Below are 24,422 nucleotides of genomic sequence, written 5' to 3' on the forward strand. Positions count from 1 at the left end.
CTTTTCCCCGTTCTCGGTTTTCTGTTCCAGGTCAAGAGCGCTCACAATGAAGACGATGACAAGGGGACGAGGCATGGAAAAATTCCGACAAAAATAATCCAGCCAGATTGGAAAAATGACATACCCTGACATCCAAAAAACATATTTACAATCTTTATAAAATAAACATATTAAGATTAGGGAATGTAAACATAAGGACTTCACAAAGAGTTAAGATTTTGCATTGTGTTCTTTAAAGAAAATAAATATTTTAAGATGTGAGGAAAGAAAAAAGAAGGAAATCAGCTCATTTAAAAAAAAATTGTCTATGAATAAGAAGTATAATAATATAGTGGTACTATAAATTTGCTACACATTTATATTAAAAAATATATATAAAATAAAAATAAAATAAATTTGCTACATATTTATATTAAAAAATATATATATAATAAAAATAAATATAAATTATAAGTTATATGACAAAATAAAATATCCCTAATAATCATAAATATTATTAACGCGAATTCTTACCACCTAATACTTACAAAAAGTTCGTCATCCATATACTCCCACACCCGATAAGTACAGGGTATTAAAGAAGACAGTGCCAGAGGTCCTGAAAATATGTTGGCAGTTACTTCCTTGGGGCGGTGCCAACAACAATCAAGCAATCTCATTTGGTTTTTTTTTGCATTCTTTATTTTTTTTTTAAAGACTTAATAACATTCATTATCCGCATTTATTTTACACTGCTACACAGGGTTGTTTGGCTTAAGTTCTCTATGGTTGGATATGATTTCGCTAGTTATGGTCTTAGTCTAGGTAACATTTAACAATATGTTCATCGTACAAGAGAGAGATAAAGATTTCCTCAGGCGAGATATGCCTCAAGGTGTGCGTCAAACATTTAAGTGTAGTAAAATCATTTTAATGTGTGGGGTGTGTTGATTTATTCATTCCAATTGTCAAGGATTTTACACAGTCAGATATTGGAGTTCATTATTAAGAAGTTTCTTTATTCAGCGAAACTTTTTGTGTTCTTCAACAAATGAATACAAGATATTTTTTTGTAATCTAAAATTAATTTATTTTTGCAATACTACAACATAAATAAAAAAAATGAAATATTAAATATTAATTAATGGTTAAGAATCAACGATTAGATTAAATGATTTTTTTACTTGTACAAATTACAATGTGTTCTAGGATTCTGTTGGCTATATTACTTACTAAGCTTTAATTAAAATCAAGTTCTTAAATCGATCATTTGTTTCTTTTTTGTCCTCTATTGATTCAACGTTTATAATTGTCATCCTAAACATTAAATAGCTTAAGAATCTCTCCTAATTATTTTCTTATGTATTACATTTTTGGCTACTTACTTGAGTTTTATAATTTATACAGTTATGCGTATCATTGAAAATATGTTTTCACTTTCTTATTTTTAAAGCAATTTTATAGCCAACAACTTTGAGCATTTTCCCTAAGACCGACAAGCAAAATAAGCCCAAAAAGGAACAACGACATTTCAATGCTTCACTAATGAATGTGTAATATAAATACGGTAAATATATGGATATGTACATACACTAGTTAAGCGAGCCGCACACGCGGCGTATACTTGATGTGAAACTTGAAACTTGAAATATTTACAAAAAACTTAATAGGATTTTAGGTAATGATACAGTCTCTTTTGATGCCGCGACTGTTCATTTGCTTTCTGGTTAATTGTTATCTACGCAGAGCAGGCTTCTCGCAGCTTAATTGGCTCGACAGGCGGGTCCTGTTTGTGTTGCTCCTGCTGATGTTGCGCCTCCTGCTGCTGCTGCTGCTGCTGCTGCTGCTGCTGATGTGGCTGCCACGGTTGCCATTGCTGCTCTGACAGGAACATCCTTCGACCGCCGGTCGAATGCTACACAGAAATGCTATTAGGACTGGCAGCGCGTAGAGGGAAATGCGTGCAATTGATTTGGAAGCTAATATGCGTGACCAGGGCGCCGATGAGCCCCAGATCGCCCCAAATGGCGCCATAGTTGCTGTTGCACTGGACGAGGCAGCAGCCGCTGCTGCCGCTGAAGTTGCCGCTGCTGGGCGTCGGCTCTTCTTCAGTTGTTTGTCTAGTTTGTGGATTCAAAGCGGGTCAGGGGTCAGAGGGGGTTGGTCAACGAGAGTGGGACGGAGAGAGGCGGATGTTTGGCAAAACTTTTGTGGACACAACTGTTGCTGTTGCACTCGGAAAAAAGCTGGCTCAAATACTACATTTCACACAACCTTTATAAAAAACCCTTGAAGATATTTAAAAAATGCCAAAACATAAATATGTTATATATGTGAAAACCAAAATAATCCTATTAAAGATTTATAAAAAAATATTGGGAATCATTGTAAGAAAGATGTTGAACTTCTTAAAGAAAATTTTAAAGTCTTGCTTTAATTACGAGCTTTGAAGCGTATTATTCAAAATAAAATGAGTCTTCAATTTACAATTTTATGAAGGCTATAAGTCGTTCCTACAATTTACTTTATTAACCCTAAATTAAATAGTTTTTGAATTAAAACCTTTTGCGAATATTTAAATGTTTGAATAATAAAAAATGTCCCATAAAAAATAGTCATACAAATAAATTATGCCCTTATTTAGGCAAACAATCTTTTAAGTGTTTTTCTGTCCACTTCAACAGCAATTTCTACGAGTGCACAACTGTTGTTGACCAACTAACCGCCGGATGATTGATGATCACTCACCTTCGTGTGAGGACTGGGCCTTCTCCATGGACTGACGTGACTTGGACATGACCGTCTCCCGCGACTCCAGGACCGGAATCCTCTGGTGCTTGTCGCTCTCCACACTCTCCTCGTTGCTCTGCCAGTACACGGATGAGATTTTGGCGACACACTGCAGTCGGATTATGGCCGGAAAATGCAAGAACGAGCAGGGAAAACTTTCATCAAATCTGTGTACATTGATAAATGTGTGGGGGTTGGTCTGTGGGAAATGGGAAATGGGTAATGGGGTTGACGGTGGATTGGCCATCCTCTTGACGGCGTAGTAAAAGTTTTATGCTTTCATTAACTCCCCCCACGCGGCCAAATAACCCGAAAATGACCCGCATACATCTCCGCAGGACACACACAAATATGCACACCAACACACCCAGCGTCACCACATATGCAAACGGACAGTGACCCACTCGGTGGCCAAGGGCCGCTGCACAGTTGCCTCAGGTCTATTGACTTGATATATAAATGAAATAAATTAAGTATATACAGAATCTGTGTTTTATAAAAAAATAAATTTCAATGTGCAAAACAAAATATTGGAAAAGGTTGACTAAAAACTTTAAGTGGTAGGTTTTTTTAAATTGCATTTTCTTTTACCAGCTTAATTGAAATAGACTCTTAAGAAATTGTTGAGTACAGAAATAATTAATTCTTATAATATTAGGTTGTTTGGTAATGACATACCGGTTTTTTATTGCCTCTTATTTAATATGCCCAAGAAAACTGAACGGTTTTAGAATATATAATACAAGTTAAACTTAAAGGGCTTCTAATAAAGCGACTTTAAGTGAAGATAAGCAATTAAGGGTTTAAAAAAAAATTTCACTATATTTGAAACCACCGTTCATACTGGCCATGTCATAAGAGCGCTTCGTCTGCCGCCCGCGTTCGCATGAAATTTTGTGGCTTGTTCAACATACATTTGCACTCGCAGTGGTGCGGGTGGTGGGGTGATGGGGTGGTGGGGTGGCTGAGTGGCACAGTGGCTCAGTGGAGCGGTTCAGTAGGGGGCCGGTGGGTGAGTGGCTGGCCAACTGGGTCCGAATGGATAATAATCAACATGAGCTGCCATGTTATGTTGTCGCAAATTGAATCAGAGCAACAGTGCGCTGGCAAATATGTATGAGATTGGATATCGGATGAATGAATGTATCAATTTTCATGGCCGGCCCTGGTACCCCATAATCAGCTTATTGCAAATCCTGGAAGTGAATTTTCAGTTTGGAAAAAATGGGCTTTCAAATGAAGTATTTTTTATATAAATTAAGAGAAATCCGAGGAAGGTTTATATTAAATGGAATATCCCAAGGTGGTAAATTTTATGTTATATTATTACATAGATATTTTAAAAGGTTTTAAATTACATTTTCTTAAATATTTCCTTCTAGTCCCTTTAAAAAATATCCCTTGAAAATTACACTCTAAACACATATTTGTTAGAGAATTTTTAATTTTTCAATAGCTAATATTATTGGCGATTGTGGCTCTATTAACTCACCTTCAACTTCATGTCGCCGTGCTTGAAATGTCATCCGCGCACCCGGAACTCCAGGCCCAATCGGGCGACCTCCAGCCCCTCGCGGCCCACAATCAGGGGTTCAAAAGGTCGCAGCAGCGAGCGGTTCGCGTGCATCCCGTTAATCAGCCAGCTGAGATGGCAGACCGGCCTAGATGCCGCCGAGGTGCAATTGACGCGCACCATGTCGCCAATTTGATACCGAGGCTGTCCGCCCGTGATTTGTGGTCCGTGCTTCGGAGTCACTGGAATTGCGGAGAAAATCAGAGGTTTCAGATTAGGAGGATAAAACTGTTGGAAGTTACTAATGCAGAAGCTATTTTGGTGCCTAGAGATGAAAATCAGAACACTAATAAGTTAAATATCCAATTTGGAATTACTTAATTAAATTCAAAGTCTAGAAGACCATTCTATACAATGAATATCATTTTACCCCATAGCGTAGATACTACGAAAAAGTTTTTTATATAATACAGTTGAGATCAAATAAAGCAGAAATTAGGCCGCGTCTACTCATTAAAAATAATTCCAAATGCACACTTCACATTTGTTTTTAAATTAAACCCAAACACTCAGAAACATTTTGGTTGGACCATTTGATAAATAAAGTTATATTTTCCAAACCAGATTGATGGTTAGTTTTGTTACCCCCATCCATTTAACGGTGGGAAATAATTTTTGTGAGCTATCAATTGGGCAATTAAATCGATTCCCATCCGCAACAAATAGGGCAATGCAAATTTAGTTTAAGCTCAAATAAAATAGACAACAATAAAAATGTCGAAAACAACTCCTTGGTGCGCTATAATTTTTGATCGTTGTAGCATTTAATTTTTTTTATCGTTCTTGTTGTTTGCCTTTTGTGGGTCACTTTGTGTTGGCCATGAAGTCCAGCAGCTGGACAGATGCCCAAAGAGTGAAGGGGAATGAAGGGGCTGCAGGGCAAAGCCATGTCTGCTGGCCGACCTGGCTGCTTGCCAATTGGGTCAAAAACTGTGGAAATCGAACACAACTAAGGCGAAACTTCAATTAAACATAATCGATAGTTTCGCACTGATGAAAAGTTTAAGAAAATGAAAGGAAACTTCAACGTTTATCGAACAAAAGAATATTTCTTTCACACTTTTCCTTCGCTTCCTAATAATGGTAATATTGCGCCAAGACTTTGCCAAATACGAACAAAAAAGGAAGAAGAAAATTTATGAAGGGTACACTGTAAAATAATTTGTGATTTAAAGATGAAACTTGTTCAGGTAATTCACCGATTACTTTCTTTAAATTTATGAAAAATCTTATAAATAATTTCCTAATAATAGCATTTTAAATTTTAATTAACAATTATAAACTAATACCTACAAAATCTTTTAATGGTTGAGAAAAAATAATTTTTACACATATTTTTGTTTAGTATTGTTTGTTAAATTTAACTTACAAAAATATTTTCAGATTTCGTTATTTATAGAAGTGTCCAAAATAGGGTCAGAAGAAATTTCTTTTCCTTCAACAAATTTTTCTTGGTCCTTTTTTCCTCTTTCTTAGAGTTTTCCTTTTTCCACTCTTTCTTATTGTTCGGCTTAACCGAACTGAACTGCATAAATTATTATTTTCAGCGACTATTTTTACGCTGTCCTGACATTGATTAAGCTGTTGATATTTTGTGGCACTCCCTTTACGATTTACTTTCCTTTAATATTTGGCAAAATGTTGAACATTTTTCCCCCGTTGTTTGGGTTAAGGGACTAGAAGAGCTTACATCCCCTGTTGTGTTCTGCCCCAGTATCAATTGGTAATAATTGCTGGGCATTTTTATTCTTTAGCCGCTATTGTCCGGCTTTGTTTGCCTCCGAGGGCCTTCAGACAAGGGATCAACATGGATCCAGTTTGTTTTGCGTGGGCCGTGCCCTTGGGTTCTGCTTTGTCCCGGACTCGAGTGAACAATGGATTCAATTGAGCAACTGAAACAAATATCTAAGTAAATCGGATGCCTAAATAAACTAACAATTTTTCACCTTAATAGCTTTTTGGCCCACACATCCCCACACAAAAGGTCAAAGGGCGCAATTGATTGAAAAGAAACGAGTTCAAAAACTTCTTAGCCACGTTTTTTTGTCGATGATATAGTCCTAAGTATTTTTTTGTTGGGAAAGGTTACATTTATGACAAAATGGTACTCCTAATGAAAGTAGTTATTTATAAGTGCGACACTATATTATTTTTAATTAAAATATTATTATTAATTAAAATACATATTCAGTTCATAAAGTAAGAAAAGATTTTTAAGTTTTATTATAAAAAAGACTCACATTAGAATACCAAATTACAAACAAGTCATATCTTTCAGAGACTTAATAATTTTTTGATTTATCGCCTATTCAAACAAATTCAATTTAAATAAACTGTTAAATTTCTATTTTAGTTTACTATTGGGCAGGAATATTTCTACTTGTTGAACTTTACAACGAATTTCGCGCAGGATTAAGTTTAACCAATTTGTCCCACCGGATGCGGCCATCATATGCAACTGCACCGGGACGACAGTATTTTCCGCCCATTTCCCGCGAATTTCCACCCGGGGAACGCTACGTTTTCAATTTCCTCGCATACACTGCAATTATAGCATATGCCAGTTGATGCTGGCTAATCTAAGGAACTGGGTCAAACACATTTGGCAACGTCAGGCGGACTTTCCCCTCTATAATTGCATTCAATTATTTCGACCACAATAATAGCATTCAGTCCAATAAACCCATTTAAACATTTTCGTAATTTAAATGAGATTTCAAACAAGCAACTTAAATACAGCATTTAGAGAATCCCTCTGCTTATCTGTGTTTTTTTTGGCATCACTTTTTCTGGCTTACTTCTCCGTCTGCATTTTGATGGCACCCAGTTTTCCACTTTTTCCGGCGCAGAAATTCATTAGGTTTATTGATCTGCAAATCGTCATAGCCATTATGCCTCTGATTTAATCCGCTTACATTTGAACTGAATAGCGGCTTTTACTCACCACCCCCCGGGGACTTATTCCTCATCCGATTTTTCTCAATTAAAGTCTAAGCGTAATTGAGTAATTTCCAGCTGAAAACGGAAGCGCTGATTGGTTGACTTTCATCCCTCTCGCTTTCCCTCAGTCGAGGAAATATTTAGTTAGCCTAATTATGCGATAAACCAATTTTGATTGCCTCTCTCCGGAACCCTCTCAACATTTCAGTGGACGGAAATGAAGGTGAAATTTACCGGGCTCAAACAATTGTGCCGACTACTGTCGTTGATAAGCATCATCATCAACTGGGGTTTGCCGATGGGATATTTGGGTCAGAGATGTGTCGATTTCATCCTCTCTAGGGGGCTTATGTCATCGATGTTTAGATATGATATTGATTTTGGTTAGATGATTTGGGTTCTTCTTTAACAAGAAACATATACCATAAATCTTATATTATTTATGTCTCTAACTCAGGGAACCTCTTAAGTTTTTAGCAATAAGAATTGTTCAACTAAAGTCAAATAATATTGCTTTGTTAAAGCCCAGGTCCTTAAACAAATTATTATCTTTTATCTGTTGGATATTTTTTCGCTCTATCCACTTTAGTCTCATCTTAAATTATCTGGTGAAACTGAAAATGTATTTTTCCCTCTCGTTTTTCACTCTTATTAAACACGTTTATTCTAAGTTTTCCTCGGCAGCAGTTTTTCATATTGCGTTCGGTCATATTTTGCGCCATGTTTTGTTGGATTGCGCAAAAATTTCAAATTAAGTTGCAGACTGGGTGAAAGAGAGGGGAGATGGTGGCAGAAAGAGAGGGAGAACGAGTCTGGGTCTGTGGAAAAATCCCGAGCTGTAAGTGAGCAACAGAATTGCATCACGTACATGGGCAATTTGCCAGTGGAATACAATACAAAGGACACACACACATTGAAATTCTGTGTTGGCCAGAAAAAGGATGGCCCAAAATTTGCTTTCCGCCTTTCCCACACTATCTCTATCCCTGTCTCTCGCCGCCCACTGGCTTTTTTGGCACAGGTTTTCTCCTCGAGAATTTGTAAATCGCAGCGAGAAACAATGCCGGGCATAAACTAAATAAATGTGAAATATTTTATGCATTTTCGTAGTGGGCCAAAACGAGACAGGAAGATGGAAAGTAAAGGAGGGGGCCGCACGAAAGACAGAGACGGGAATGGTTCCCGAGAAACAGATTACTTTTCGTCGCTTAGTCCGGTTGCTGCAATTAATCTTGCCGCTTTTCTTCTGCCAAGCTCATGCTGTCTCTTTCCCCGCAAATGTATCTCTCTCTTTTCGTTCATATAATGTTCTCCCTTTTTAAGCCAGTATTTTAGTGTGCATGTTTTTTTGTTGGCCACTTTCACTTACCCACAACAATCATGTCCTCGTGACCGGAAACGGTCTGAAACGAAGGCGCCTCGCCGGACACTTCACAGCGATATCGGCCAGTTGACTGAAGGCTAACTGAGCGCAGGACAACAACCACGTCCGTCGAGTTTTGTAGCTGCAAGAAAAACGCGAGGAAAGAAGGTCAAAAAACGCAGAAACAAAAGTTAAATGTTGCCAAAAATGGGTACACATTGGGTTTAATTTTCAAAATTAGTCTGATTAATAAGTCATAAAATTCTTTAAGGTTATTTTAAAAAGGAATTGAATTTAATTTTCAGGGCTCAAAAAGGATGTCCTAAATGAAGCCAGTTAGCTTGAATCAGCTAACAATATTAAGTCAAGTTAAGTTAATTTTACCACAATCCTAAAACTGGTTAAGTTAAATAACACATGTTTTTTTTTAAATAAAAATAAAAATTCGAGTATTTAAGTCTTGGGATTTATGAAGACTCTGTATATTTAAAAAAAAAATGCCTTACTTATACTGAATTTATGGTAATTCAAAGCATTCGGCTGCCTGAACTTCTACCCCAAAGATTTATTCAGTTTGAATACGAGTTTAATTTGCTTTTTAATTTCATTTACTAGCTCAAATGTTTGAGATCTAATATTTTGAAATATTCAACATCTGAAATTAACCAAATATATGCATATTATGATCCAATGTCTGATCGCCTGTTTTTGCAATATTTTCGTCGCCATCCCTGGAGTCTTCTAGCCCATCTTCTTCATCATTATCTTCATCGTCATCGTCATCCTCTTCATCATAATCCTCTTCATCTTCCTCATCGAGATTCGTGTCGGTAAGGACCTCTAGCATCTCGCCAAGATCCTCATCCTTTACGGGCATCACCTCATCGAGAGATTCCGCAGTAGGCGAAACGTGGAAGCTCTGCATCGTGTCCCTAAACTTAATGGCATCTTCTAGATGCAGTATGCTCAGTTTCTCCTCATTCTCCTGATTCAGTTTTATGGGATTTATTATAGGTTGGCGGATCTGGTCGGCAATCATCCGGACAACGTCCTCATGATCGATGGGCGGCACAGACTCCTCCAGAGATTGTAGCAATTTTGATTTCCTATTGCTCATTATTTACCGAATTCCTATGCAAATAATTTATTTTCCCAAAAATTTCAATTTATATAAGTCCAACTTTGTCAATGATTTCAAGGTGAATAAAATCCATGATTTAAATTTGATGTGGCACAGAAAGGTACCTCTTCCCAATCCAAGTCAATTAATATTTAACTAACGTTTAAAGTTTGGAATATTTTTAAATACCAATTTACGATTTTCCATTGCCTTAAGGTATTGTATATTCTGCTTTTAATTGGTTAATTGAATGAATAGAATGTTTTCACCTATAATTTTGAATTTATCATTGTTTGGAAACTATAACTAAATGTTGAAATAATTTTATTAACAAGAAATAACATCAACAAGTTAAAAACATATAAAAGTTTTTGTTGTTATGACTTGTTTTGTGTTTTGTAACTTTTTCTTACCTCCACATCGACCCCGGGCAGTGGAAAAACTTGACCCGGGGGCATGTCCCTGGGCACATAGCGATAGAACTCAAAGCCGTCCTTGTACCACTTCACCGAGTACAGTGACTCCCCGTCGAGATCGAATTTGCAGCCAAGAGCGGCGTCCTCATGGCGCATTATGTGCTTGGGGATTTTGATTTCGGTCATTGTCAGGCATTCCGCGGATTCTGAAAGACAAAAAAACGAAAAACCAATAGTTATTCACTGGAAATTCACCCAGAATGTGGGCCACTTTAATAAGCCCATAGTTGTGGGCTGGTTTCGCGGTTTCAATGCCAGTGGCAGGACATAAATAACTTGCAGCAAGTGCATAAAAGTCAAGGAAATCGAAGGAGAGTCGCTCCGCCTCCCAGGCAGACTAGAACAATGCGCTTTTGTTTTGCCAACACAATGGCCAGCTGGGAGGGAAAGTGAATGCGACTAACTTGAGCAACGTGTCCTGGTTGGAAAGTCCTTTCCGGGCTAAGATGCTGCCAGGGTGCTGGCAGTGGAAAAGCTCTTGGGCCCCGGCGTTATAACTCAGCACTCGAGACAATGCTGTAGTGAAATGAAAAGTTGCCAACTTATTTAACAGCCCAAGACAAAGACGGAAGACTGTGTGTAGGCCCGTTCACGTTCACAACTGTGAGGGTAATTTGGGTCACACAAATCGAGATATGAAATTAATATTGCAGAGCTGAAATGAGCAGTTAGAAAGTGGGCCAATCCACGGGGGAGGTGTGAAGTGTGCAGCCAAAGTAATCCTTTCGATTGTTTACTGTGCCTGATCACGGACACTGATTTGCTGGCGAGGAATTTAAAGGCTTAAAGTATAATAAGTTATTTGTTATCTTAATTTTTGAAGAAGAAAATTAAATTGACACCGGTTTTTCTTACAAAATCAAAGGATTCTAAAATGTATTTAATTTGGATCAGATTAGGAACATATAGTTATTGTCACGTTAAGTTCTGACATTGTGCTATATTACAGTCCTTGAAGCATTTTCTTTATCAATAAATTATTAGAGTTTGTCTAAGCAGACCATTTGCCATTTGTCGGTCGGCAAAACGAACATTTCAAAGAAAAGTTAACTTTATTTGATCCGAAAAATTAACACCAAATTAAGAAAAATGTTTCCGAACAGTTTTACGTCATTTGAACTTTCTGTCAATTATTTATTCTAATGTTCATTGTATTCCATCATGATAATCTCCAAAGTAAATTTAAGTAAATGTCATAGAAACAAGCCATTAATTTCCTAATTCTCGATTAGCATGTTTGCGCCAAAGGTAATCTAAACTAAGCCCTTTATTAAGTCATCGTAACCACTAATGTAATTCTCCGACCAGCTTATACAATTATATTCAAGTGTCAACGCTTTGTTGAAATCCAATCAAATCAAAGGCACAAGGATATCCTCGCTGTCAAGTCAGAAATAGAACTCAAAGCAAATCCCACACACCTGCTTATTAAGTCCGTCAACAGCTTTCGAAGTTTATTTTTGGGCAAGTTTAAAAATAACAAAACAATCATGTTTAAAAATACAATTGTTGTTGAGCAAAAGTAAAAAAGGTATGTGCCTAAAAATAAAAGCAGAATTTCATTACCCAAAAGGAAACAGTCTTAAAGGCTTTTGGTTTTGGGCATTTACTGGATATGACAAACTAAAAATAAATTTATAAACTCAGATATTAACATTCTTACAGACCAAAAAATATTTTAAGTAGACTCTTTGTATTAATATTGTATAAGCTTTAATTTTGAAGTATTTTTTTCTTCCTATTTATATTACTATTTTTAAAACCAAGTACTAAACGGGTTCCCAATTTTTTTTTTTAGATTTTTGATTAACATTTTGGTTGCAATCCCTTTCTTATGTTTGTTTAACTCTGGATGGCATAGTTTTTCTTTAATGGACCGTGTTGATTTGCCTTACAGGGTATTGGAAGGTTCGAAACCTGAATGGATCCTTGGTTTCCTACTTCTTTGTGGTCGTTCAACCAGCCCGCCAAACGAAGCGACAAACGAACCAACCAACAAACAAATAGAAGGCACAATGCACAAAGGCTAAAAAAAGAAGAGCCGCCGCCATTGAAGCCGATGACGATGTTTATGCCGGTTTGGTGGATGTTAAGGCAAATGGTGGGTGACCAGGAAGTGGGCGTTGTGCCACGCCCACCGCGGGCTTTGCTCCTTTGAGTGCATTTCCGCTTTGTGGCGGCGGCGTCGTTTGAGTTACTTTTTTTCCGGCCGGTGCGTGGCTCCGCTTTGGCGGACACTTTGTGAAATGTATTTCGCCTCTGTGTGCGGCTTAAGTATAATTTAGCATTTTGCACTCTCCAGTAGTTTGTGTACAGCTAGCTGCCTGCCTCGTTGGCGGAAGACAAACAAAGTGCGTTGCCAAAAGGTTTCCACCGCACAAAGGACCTCTGCCAGTGGAAAACTCCTCTGTGCGTCTTTTCTTAGGGAAGTAAGAGAATTTTTAAGGAACTGTTGTGAAAACATCCTTGGGGCACCACAAAAACGAGTCGGAGCCAAGATATGACTTTAAAGATTTTTTGTTTTGCTATAAAAAAATGTTAAAAGATATAACCAACAATTTTTCTTTAATAAAAAAATTTAAATATATTTTCCTATTACTGTTACTTGGTATATGCAAAAGTTTCGAGCTCCATTAAGCCATTTTACATAACAATATCTTTCGAAATATACTGTAAAATTTTAAATTAATGAATTTCCTTTTTTTAAATTTAAAAATTATTTAATGCAGTTTTTCAGCATGTTTTGTAAACAAAAATTAACCTAATGTTTTACTAGGAAAGAAAACGGTTTTAGTTAAAACACCAAACAATGTGTTAAAATACTATATGGATACAGCAACAAGAACACATATTTAAGTGCCTAGAAAAACAGTAAGTCTAATCAAATTTTCTGGTTGTTAATCTATTACCAATTCAAACTTTCATTACGGTATATTCCATGCTTAAAGATTTATTCCGTTGAAACATTTTGTGATGGAGTCTTGGGTCATTCTTCTCCTAATAGGTTTCTAGTTGGTTTTGTAATAAATAATTATTTAAGCGATTACTTTTTTAGCTGTGAATTGCCGAATTTCTTGGAGCTCCAACGAATCGTGCTTTCTTGAACACAAACCTATTTGTGTTTTACATGAAGATTGTGGTTTTACCCTTTATAATAAATGCTTATTAGATTTGCATAACAAGTTTATTATTAATGAAAATAAGCCACGTAAGTAAATGTTAAATAAAGAAAACTATAAATAGTATTGAATTATTTACAGCCCTGAAGACATTTACACCAGGATCGTGTCCAAAGGATAAAAAAAAATGCCTGTACGGTCAAATTTTACCAGGACTCACTTTTCAGTGATCAAGTTTTATATTTCAGTTATTTGATTTTGAATATACCATCTTCTATTTGAAAATAATTTTTAATACACTATCAAATACGCTATCAAATTCAGATGAACTTCTTCGTATAACATTTTTTTAGTACCACATTTTGTACCAGTTTTTACTCGAGTATTAGGTGTTTATGTAAACAAATTTCAAGTGCGCAATTGAAGCTGCCGAAAGTTTCAAGCCCTTACCTCCGGGCCACTAATTAATAAGCCAGAAATTGGAAAGTTTTGTCATTTAACCCGAGCTTAATTAAGAAGAGCCAATGCCAGAAAGCCAAGGCTGAATTATGTGCCTGACAGAGCCGGAAAGTTTTCCATTTGATGTCGTGTAGACGTCATAGTTATGGTCGAAAGGGGATCACTCGGCACTTCCGTCGGCTTACCTTAAAACGAATTGCAGAGCTGCCGCCACAGACAAAAGTTTGCTACTTAATTATTGTTGATTTTTAAATGATTTTATTTGCCGCCCGAGGGCAACAAATGTCAACCGCAGACAAAAGTTGCCCGCCTTCGCGTCCATTTCCCAAAATGAGTTTCTTTTTTGGAGGTTAGTTGTGCTCGAAATCTAATTCAATGTTGAGGGCGAGGAAAAGGGGCTAGGGAATGAGTGTCAAGTGCAGAAGTTTACTGAGCAAAGTTTTGCTTTGCATATCATTATGGCTTTTTGATAGGGTGAGCAATGTCCTTAGTCATCTAAATAATGTGCCAAGGGGGTGGTCTCTATAACTAATGAACTTATCAAGCGTTCCTCAGAAGACGATTTTCTAGGGAAAACTTTTCATCCGATTTATACATTTTTAGAAAATTAACTGAATGAACTGAACTGAACTAAACTATTTAATCAGTGTACATAAGTGTTTAAACAAAAAGCATTAGCAGACTATATAATGTAATGTTTAAAATTAAGAATTTTGCACAAAGTCAATCCCTTAAAATTTAATTTGTGTCCTTATATTTCTGTGGCATTTCCTGCTAGCAAATTGAAATTTCTGTTCAAGGCTATAATAAAAATAAATACAAAAGGAACAATATTTAGCTTAAAACCCATTTTGCAACCAAATGGCAATGATAGCAGTCCACTCAAGCGGATTAGTTACACAATGCAAACATTATGCCCATCTCTGTATAGTTCTTTCCTTGATCATCCAAAAAAAAAAACGAAAAATTCTCGGCAGAGCAATTGCAATTTGGAATCCAAATCTGACTGTCACATGAGCTCAACTCGCCTCAGCTTTGATTCTCTCCCCTTTCTTCTATCCTTTTACCAATAAAACTCGACAGGCAAATGCAAAATGCAATTAATTTTATTAGAGTCCATTGAAAACTCATTGGGAAAACAGTCTACAAAAGGGGGTTGGTGTGGGAAAGGTTGACAAGCCAAGAATTTACGGCCCGGCCAAGGCTTCACTTACAATGCAAATTTTTGCAGACAACAGAGAGGAGACAAGGAAATTATGATGCGGCTCGGCTGGAGAGCTTACTCATGGGTTTTCAGGGGTTGTGGGACCGGATGCGGAGCCTTGAGCAAATAAAGATGTTTTTTCAATGTTTCGCAGACGCCAGCAGCATCAATACGCATCAATCCCCGCCTGAGTACCCCATTCCCCACATCCATACCCTGCAGATCCACTGGACCCCTTTCCCAACCGATGCAGACGCCTAGAACGTGCTTAATCTGCAATCAGAGGCGGAAGTTGGTCTCCATCTCAGCCCCTCCATTGTCCGCCTGTCCTTCTGGTTCTCCGTCCAGTTTAGAGTCCTGTCCCCGTCCTCATTTCAGTTGCAGTCTGCTCCCCGCTTTGATACCCTCGCAAATAGTATTCTAATTTGGACTAAAAATAGCTTTAAAAGTTTTATAATTTTATTATATCTGTATTATTTTCTTTTGGTTTTTTTGTATATTCATTCTTATTAAGCTTTATAATTCGTTATACTTTTTTTTAAAAAATTAAATACTTCATTCAAACCGTTTTGTAAACGAATAAACTAAATAAAATTAATGGGATATGTTTCAATAAAAATCAATATTTTAATCTGCTTATAAGTAAAAGAAAAATGGCTTATTCGTTATTCAAGACACCCATAAATGCTTCCTGATCCTGGATGTTATGAATTACTTCAAGAGTATGGATATCTTCGTTGCACTTCTCCCTTCCCATTATCCTTTGACGACTAGTGCATCCCCGTTGTCCTGGTCGTTGTCATTGCAGTCGCAAAACGGGAGCACGTCTGCCACTCCCCCTGAGCAGCCCTACGCCCTACGCCCCCTTAACCCCTTCAGGCCACCAAAGCCAACAGCTCCCAGTTGTCAGCTCAGTTCAGTTTTTGCTGCATTGCAGGCGCACTTTCATTTGCATATTTCGCAAAAAGAAAAAGAAGAGGAAAACAAAAAATATGTCAGTATAAGGAAAAGATGAGAGCTGCAAAAACTTGGCAACAATCGATCGGATCCCATTGAGTCTGTTTCTTGTTAGATGGTTAATCGCAGGGCACATAAAGTCAGAAGTTTCGATATCGATTCGAGTTGAAGGAATTTTGTGACAATATTTATGTTTGGCATTTGATAGCATGGCGAAAGGCAAAGAAGGCAATTGTTATAAGGACTTAAAATTTAATCCTTTAACATATGTCAGCAATTTCATTCATTTTATGCCAGTCTTCTATTATTCTATTCCCATATTTGCTTCAATTTGTGTTAGGCATCAAAGTCAAATGACTAATGCGTGAAATTAATCAGGCCAACCTAAGTCATCTATCAAAGGAATATGCATTATGCGCGTTATTTTCATTAATTAGAAAATCAATTTAATTACTTCAGACAGACGCAGCTGTAATAATATAATTAAAATTCACTTCGCCCTGCAAGCGCAATAATGTCAAAGACGTCACTGCATGCGTCCCAAATTAACCACTACCCACACATTCTCTCTTTAATGCGAAATAAATGAATTCCTTTTAAATTTAGACTGGAATTTTAACGTTGTATGATCTAACTAATTAAATAAAAAGGTTTTAAAAACTTAAACTTTCATAACAAGTCTCAGAGTTTTAAATCTAAATAAATGAACATTTTTTATCAGGAATAATTAAACTCACACTTATAAAGCTTTCAATAAATATTATTTCATTTTCGCAGAATATATTTTAAACTTAAAGTTCGTTTTGCTTGAAAATCTGCTGAAGTAAAAATGAATGTACAAAATATATTCGAAAGCGATTTAACGTTTTATATTATTTAATTATTTAACAATTTAATTAAAAAGTTTTTCCAATAAAATTTTAAATTGTTTTAATAAGGACTTAAGCTAAATTTGTCAAATCATCTGGAAGAAATTCCATGCTTATTATAGGGAGAAATTCATAAGTTAAGAACATTCACTTATTTACTATTCATGCTATTGGCCAGTAAGCCATAACAAAAGCCGTCAATCTGTTGGCACCTCCCAACCTCGGTCCTTTCAATGGGTCTTTAAGAACACTTCAAGCCCACCTAATCGCTAGAAAAGGCACTTAATAATACTTATAGGTATTTATGATGCCTGAGCAAACCGAACCGAATCTTTAATAAACTCCACTCGAAGGCGCCTCAAGTGTTTGGCGTCTGCGAGAACTTTCATTAACTGAATAAAGGGGATATCGAGAAATGGGGAGAGTGCGTGTTGCTCAACATTAGTTTCATGTGCTGCCAATAAATGTGTACTTCCCTCGGACATCGCTGCTCGCTCTTTGTTAGTTACAATTTGGCCAGAAGTGTGCGCCACGTTAACTTAATTTCATTATTTGTTGCTCGCTTCCAGAATTTTTCCCTTCGGTGCGGCATGCGTACGTGACCTCATAATAGGAAAATAAGATTTCTATCTATAATTCAGGCAACGCTCGCTCAAACCCAAGCCGGCTAAGTGCCAGCAAATAATAATCATTTCAGTTCCCCAGTTTGTCTAGACAAAAATTGTATTTGTCAGTCATTATTATTTCGCTCTACTGTCGCAATTGAGCGTGGAAGGGAAGCTAAGTTAAATAGTAAACACAGATCTGCCACAGAAACTTTTTTGCTTTGACAACTCTGCCGCAAAAGGAAACGGAAACGGAAATGGCAAAAAACTTGAGCATGTTTATTTATTTAATTAAATGCGGCAGCAGGAAAGTTTCGCTGGTGTTTTATATATTTTTTGTTCGCTCTGCCTCTCGGCAATCAAGCTAATTAAGTTGAAGGTTTTCGCACACACACAAAAGATTAATATTAATAAAATATATTAATTGTGGTCGCCGCTAATGAATGATGTGCAAATAATTTAATTGAATTTATGGTTCAGTCAACTGTAACTTTCATTAGCTGTGAAAAGTGACAATCATTCAAACGGATATTGAGTTCTTTAGCAAAAACTACGAACTGTGATATGCTTCATCAGAACGCATTAGTAGTATTTAATTTGTTTGAGGGCTTTACATTTTTAATCATTATTAACAGTACACCTTTTTTTCCGTTCTTAAAAAAACCATTGCAAAATTGTAATATTAAGCATTCACATTTGAACCGAAAGTGTGGTTTTAACTTATGCTGAGTTTAAATTTTTAATTTACAAGACAAAAAATTAACTGTACTTTATATTAATGCCATTCCATAAAAGCTATCTGTAATCATTAATAAATTTGGTTTTTATTTAATGAAGATATAAAAAAATAATGAAGAAAATTTGTAATGGTTTTAAAAAATGTTTATCCCAACATAAACAGTTTTGAATTCCAATTTCCATTTGAAGAGGATATCTAAGACCTTCAGCAACCTCAATCGACATCTCCATCATCTCCGCGAATTAAAAGTATCTTTCTAATTCTCCCTTCTCGTGGTTAGCCGCGACTTTCGCTTGTTTGCCAGTTAATTTTGTTTAGTTTTCGCGCAGCAGTTTGTTGAACTTAATTAAAAATAAATAACAGGCAGTGTTGGCAGTGGCAAACTTGTTGTTTATTAATGCCTTAGCAAGGTCTTGAGGGCAGAAGGGATTTCCTGAAAGGATTTATCCTGGCGACCTGACAGCCTTGACTTTGCGCCTGACTTTCCCAACTTATGAAAGTCTCGAAAGTCTCTATCGATTATTGAATGAATTTCAAATGAATTATCTCGCAGGGGAACACATGGCGTATGAAATATATTTGGAGGAAGCGAAAGTATATTTTTGTGGCTAATTAAAACTTTGGACTTTTCTCTTACCGTAGCAAAGTTGGAGCAGAAGAAAGGCGAGAATGCCGTGGGTGAAGGAGTATCGTCTGTTTATTGCAGGATCCATGCTGCGTATCTTTTTTAAATATATCTTTCGCTGCTAGTTTTTCTTATGCTAAAACTTTAGTTTTTCAATTTGTTTCGGAATTTTCGGCTATTTTTCTTGTCCATGCTCGCGCTTTTCTATGTTTGCCTTTGCTTCGTTTGCGTTTTCTTCTTGTCTCATTTGTGCAATGCAATAAATTTTCCTTGACCGCCAACGAGGGAAAGCGTCAACCAATTGCTTTTCTTGTTGTTGTGCTCGTCGTTGTCGTTGGCTTATTTATATTTATTTTCCATGAGCTCGTTGCTATTTGCTTTTCCTATTAAGCGTTCGCCCACACACAGACATCTATGGGCAGTCGCATTTACATGTTATGTCCTGCCACTATTTGTATTTGCCTCCCAGTTTCACTTCCTTTTATTTCTATTTCAGTTTGGTTTCCTGTTTTGTTATTTTTTGGGTCTCTTAACGTTCTGAATTTAATTGAAACATCAGCAAAAGTTTCCGGAGACAATCTGTAAACGAAAGAGAGTAATGAAATATTGAATATTTATCTTAGTTCAAGCTTAGTGTTTTCATCCAATTAAGTTTTTCTATTTTTATTTGTTTATCGGCCTAAATATATTTGCGTATATCTATTTAATCTATACAAGTAACAGCAAAAGTCATTTGTCATTTTCTTTTGTTTTATTTTTGGTTTCTAATTAATGTTTCCGGTATCTATTTCTGGTTTCCTGACAGTAGGTTTTTATTAATGGCAGCCTAAAGCTATTTTAATACCTGCTTTTTGCGGGCCATTACCTTTTTCTAATCGCGTAATATACAATTTATTTATACTTGGCTAAGAAAATATGTCATAAATTGTTTTAATGAATATCAAAATTGACGGGATGTAAACTTAATATCAAACTATAATTTTATTTATTTGAAGGATGAAAGATAATTTTCTTTGACTGAAGCTTTCTTAAAGAAAATCTTATTTTGTGTGGCAAACATTTTTATGCTTTAAATGCTTTGTTCGTTGTAAGGTCCATCCTCCTCATATTGACCAATAGTTTACAGAATTATTTATCAATTCAAAGCTGCCATAAATATTAGATGGAATATTTGCAATACGCATTTAGTAGCTACTCCAGCCTGCAAGTGCTCAGAAATAGTTGCCAATGTCCTGAAGCCAACAAAGACAATCGTTTGAAATTGTCAGCTCACAGAAACAAGAAACCAAATGAATTAATCATACAATTTATGGCCAATAACTGTTAATTTGAATTAAATGCTCTCCGAACCGAAAGCCCTAAGGAAGGGAGCCCAGAGCTCGGTCTCAAAAATCATTGAGCAAAGGCATAAATTAACAATAACATTTTACTGTCTGCGATTGTGTAATTGTTCTCAGGCTGACAGAATTAAATTTGCATAAAATCAATTAAAAGCAAAAACTCCCGGAAAGCAGCCAGGGCACTTGGGGGAAAAATCTGTGAAAGCCTTTTGGGCAGAAAGTTTTCCAAAATCATGTTTTGTAATTAGAGGCCATGAATAATTTTAGCACCTTGTTGTCATCTATTTTAAGAGCCACGCACACACTGAGTCACATGTCGAACGGCGAGTGGCTTATGCAAAATAGTCAAGTCGGACCCTGAGTACACACACGCTGCGTATACTTGATGTTGGCTCCCGAGCCGAGTCTTTTGCATAATTAATTATGTGGCAAGCATAGCACTGGCTTGTTAAATATGCAAATATTCAGAGAACAAGGTCTAAGCGGACTTAGACACTGCAGGTCACTCACATCTTGGAAATCTTTGCTCCCAGATTCTTCCTTTTAAATTGGGTTTCCTTCGCAGGCCGTTTTAAAAGTGTTTTTGCCAAAAAGCTTTAAAGAGATTTGCCTATAAGGCCATGTCCAATGGCTTGTTGCAACACGCACACACAACATACTTTTTGGGGGCTGAGGAAAGGGGGAATATAGGGGCTTAAGCGCCTTGTATGAGAGCTCTCTGAATGCCGAATGAAGAATTGACTGCATGGCCATACGAGAAATGCCTCAGTGACTGACTGACTGACTGAATGACTGGCATTGCCCTCTGCCTGTGTGTGTGTGTTGGCCATTGTGGGTGCTCTGCCTGTGTGTGCGTGCTCTGTTGCCTTGAACAGCCCTTGATGTTAGTGCTTTTTGGCAGAATTTGGCTTTAAAATTTAAGCCCAACAAGCTCAGAGATTGAAGAGCGTCTTGGGAATGAGTGCAAGAAAATTTGGAGAATTACTAATAATTTTTGAGAGTACAGCAAGAATATAAATAAGCATGCTCATGAATATCAGATTTAAGGGGGATTTGGTTTTACCTAACACTATTCTTATATATTCTTACATTGCCTTATCACTACAGCAATAAATAGTAACTCAAATGGGATTTAACTTATCTGAGCTCAAGCCAACACATAAAAAATATACAAAAAATATATAAAGAACCAGTTGACAAATACAAAACCAAAATAATCATTTTATAAAAAAATCAATATTGCATAACTACATAACATAAATACACATTTCCCATGAAAATAAAAAACTCTTTAATTTACACAAATCACAACAGAATCATTGACAAACAAATATTATTGTTCACAATCAAATAAGCCGCTTAGTAATAGCAAGCTAAAAAACACACAGTACTTTCCAAAATTATGGCACATATTTCATGACCTCCTAATAAATAAAAAAAATATTTCCCATAACCGCAACCATTAAAAGCAAGGCCAATGAAATAAATTTCAAAGTTGCCCGCCGGAAAAATCTAAAATATGTTTCTCTCCAAAACAGGAGCGGGAATCATTTTATTTATCTCGATGTTTGAGTTTTAAGTGTCAATTGATAAGGCCATAAAGGGCAGCGAGCCATGGAACTGACCTCAGCTTGAGTTTCGGATTTTAACGATCTACTGGCAGAACTGCTCGCCCTTCTTCCGCTATTTCCTCTCCAACTCGCCTCGAACTAAATGAGACTAATGAAAGGCCATAACTCACAGCCAGGCCAAAGAATGTCCCAGCTCAGCGACTCAAATTAATTGGCATTGTACGAGAATGTCATATATACGGCGGAAAATAGAGGTGTCCACACGACTGCGGTCAATATAATAGGGTTTGTTAAGTCTCAAGTGTGGTGAATCAAATAACAAGAAAAACAAAAATAATCTTGTACAATAAATAACCAACATTTCTTTTAATTTAAATATTTAAATTTATTATATTATTTTGGCTGATACAAAATTAAGTTAATATTTGATCTACTTTGAGTAATGTTTTAGTTATTTTCTTAATGACATATATAAAATAAAGTATTTCTCACTTTAAATATTAATTTATTATTATTTTTTACCTCTTAAACTAGTAGATTAAGAATTCAATAGCCTATAATACCCATTTTAATGCCCTCTAAACAGAGTTATTTATTTTGGGAGTTTACAATTCAACCATAATTTCTGGTTAGTCAATATCATTATGTTCTTGGCTGTCCCTTACTTATGGTATATGGCTGTTTGCCCGTATCCGGCTATAGAATTTCATAATTATAATAATTTATGTTGACACCTGAGGCGTGTGCACAAATTGAACTGGCCTCAAGGTCCGCGCCAAGTTAATAAAACTTTAAGTTACAATTTGTGGGTGTATATATAAATGTGTGTTTGTGTGTTTCGTTCTCTTTCTGCCTGGAAAATCCCTGGAGAAATATGAGGAAAATTGTATGTCGCATAATACTCACTTATTGCTGCTATTTCTGTTGCTGACGATGCCTTTTCTTTTTATTTTGTTTTGCTCTATTTTTCAGAGAACTTTAAAGAAGGTCTCCTCCGCACCGGCTGAATTTATGGGGACGGTTTTTGCGGATTGGGGGCGGTGTTTTAGCCAAGTTTAGCTTTCGCTCTCACACTGTTTTTATTTGCTGCTGGCCCACGTGCATAATAATAACAAATGATTGGTTGTCACGCACGTAACGGTACTTTCATTCATAATTTATGCATTTTAATTTGTCAAACTAAGTATGAAAATACACGGGGAAACTCCACTTGCTTATGAAAATGAATTTTGTGTTTCCAACTGGGGAGAGATTAGTTTTCTTTTTCACCCAAGTGCATTATGTTTTGTTTGTTTTTTCTTTTCTTGTCGGTTACATTTTATTCATAATTTGCCTTTTCACAGCAGCTGCCACGCTGACACAAACACACTCTCGCACTCTCGCACGAATGTCCTCGGTTTTATCGCGATTTTCAGGACTCGGGACTGGAGCAAATTGGAGTGGAGCAAACCGAGAACGGAGAATCGAGAATCGAGGATATGCCGCACACGGACTTGTGTCGCCTTCGCCAACCACACAGCACCAATAACCGACCAAGACTAAAAGCTTTGCTCTCCTTATTACCTGGTTTTTACTTGGCGCCCAACACGCACACCCCCGCACACCCAACACACACACGAGCCAATTCACGAGCTCCAAAACGACGACCGGATATCAGGATAAAAGGCGAGCAAAACACGAAAAGTTTCGAGCAGAACGCACAAACTGGTTCGCATTGTCTGAGGTTGCGAAATCACGAGAGACAGAGAGAGCTCTCTCTTCCTGCAGGGAGAAAGTAAGAGAAAGCACGGAGGAGAGCTCGTTTGGCCTTCGTGATTTGTTTGTTCCAATTCCACGTTCTGCAGACGTACTTCAGCAGCCATGTTAGCCCAGAAAACATTAAGTCCCAGTCATGTTATTGCATGGGTAGTAAAAATAATGGGAAAATTTCTTGTGCTTAGGGAATTAACCATAATTTGGAAAAGACTAAAAATGCAATGATATTTACCATTTTATTTGTCCCTTAAATAATTAGAACTTAAAAAATAACATGCTATTTAAAACTATTTAAAATTGTTTCGTTCCTATATAGGGATCTTGATTTTAATCCCTTTCTTAGTTACCTTTAAGGTATTCTCCACTTAGCTATGTAAATAAACCAACCTACGTATACTTACATTTTAAAACATTTTTTAACTCTGAAAGTGTAACTTATTATTAATTTGATTAAATAAACATAGATATTTAAAAATACGAATGCATATAGAGGATAAAATAAATAAATACTATGCTCACTATTATATGTCTTCTAATATTACCCACAAAATACTACAAATTAGTAGAACTTGTTCCTTCCAAATGCTCAATTACTTACTCCGCCTAATAAACCCAGAGATGTTGTTCGTCAAATGCCTAGTTAAGTCCTCGCAGAGCCTGCATCAACAGCATTTCCTTTGATACGCACACAACATTGGTAAACAACGAAAACAATAGAAACAAGTGGAAGAACAAGGAGCAGGCTAAGAAGAAGTCGGAGATGTAGGAAAAGGAACACAGATCCTGGCCCAGTGAGGCATCAATAGAAAATACCAATAACATCGACATCATCCTCCGCATCATTAGCCCAAACAAAAACTGCTGACTGGGGCACAATGCCAGCAAGCAAATCGGGTACTGAGCATTTCCCCCCAATCCTGTGTTTCAAGTTCCCCCTA

The 24,422-nt window shown here is 36.6% G+C and overlaps 3 protein-coding genes across 3 annotated transcripts; 1 reads left to right on the forward strand and 2 right to left on the reverse strand.

The window, feature by feature from the left end:
• Nucleotides 1–655: 655 nt before the first annotated feature.
• On the reverse strand, nt 656–23,248 carry LOC108038087. Its single transcript, XM_017114804.2, is given in 7 exon segments — nt 656–2,099; nt 2,728–2,878; nt 4,262–4,524; nt 8,652–8,787; nt 10,179–10,387; nt 18,831–19,397; nt 22,636–23,248. Coding segments are annotated over 6 exon segments (1,221 nt in total). The 5' UTR covers nt 18,907–19,397; nt 22,636–23,248; the 3' UTR covers nt 656–1,713.
• LOC108038089 (trigger factor) lies at nt 9,225–9,824 on the reverse strand. The gene has a single exon (XM_017114805.2). It carries the CDS (start codon nt 9,760–9,762, stop codon nt 9,307–9,309), a length of 456 nt encoding a protein of 151 aa, XP_016970294.2. The 5' UTR covers nt 9,763–9,824; the 3' UTR covers nt 9,225–9,306.
• On the forward strand, nt 13,215–13,688 carry LOC108038086. Its single transcript, XM_044460245.1, is given in 4 exon segments — nt 13,215–13,245; nt 13,297–13,449; nt 13,502–13,607; nt 13,685–13,688. Coding segments are annotated over 4 exon segments (294 nt in total).
• Nucleotides 23,249–24,422: the final 1,174 nt, after the last annotated feature.

Source organism: Drosophila rhopaloa, unplaced genomic scaffold, assembly GCF_018152115.1.
Source record: "Drosophila rhopaloa isolate 14029-0021.01 unplaced genomic scaffold, ASM1815211v1 contig_2, whole genome shotgun sequence".
NCBI lineage: Eukaryota > Metazoa > Arthropoda > Insecta > Diptera > Drosophilidae > Drosophila > Drosophila rhopaloa.

Bases quoted from the DNA above. Each gene is read 5' to 3' on its own strand.
- LOC108038089 (XM_017114805.2), bottom strand. From the start codon at position 9,762: ATGAGCAATAGGAAATCAAAATTGCTACAATCTCTGGAGGAGTCTGTG.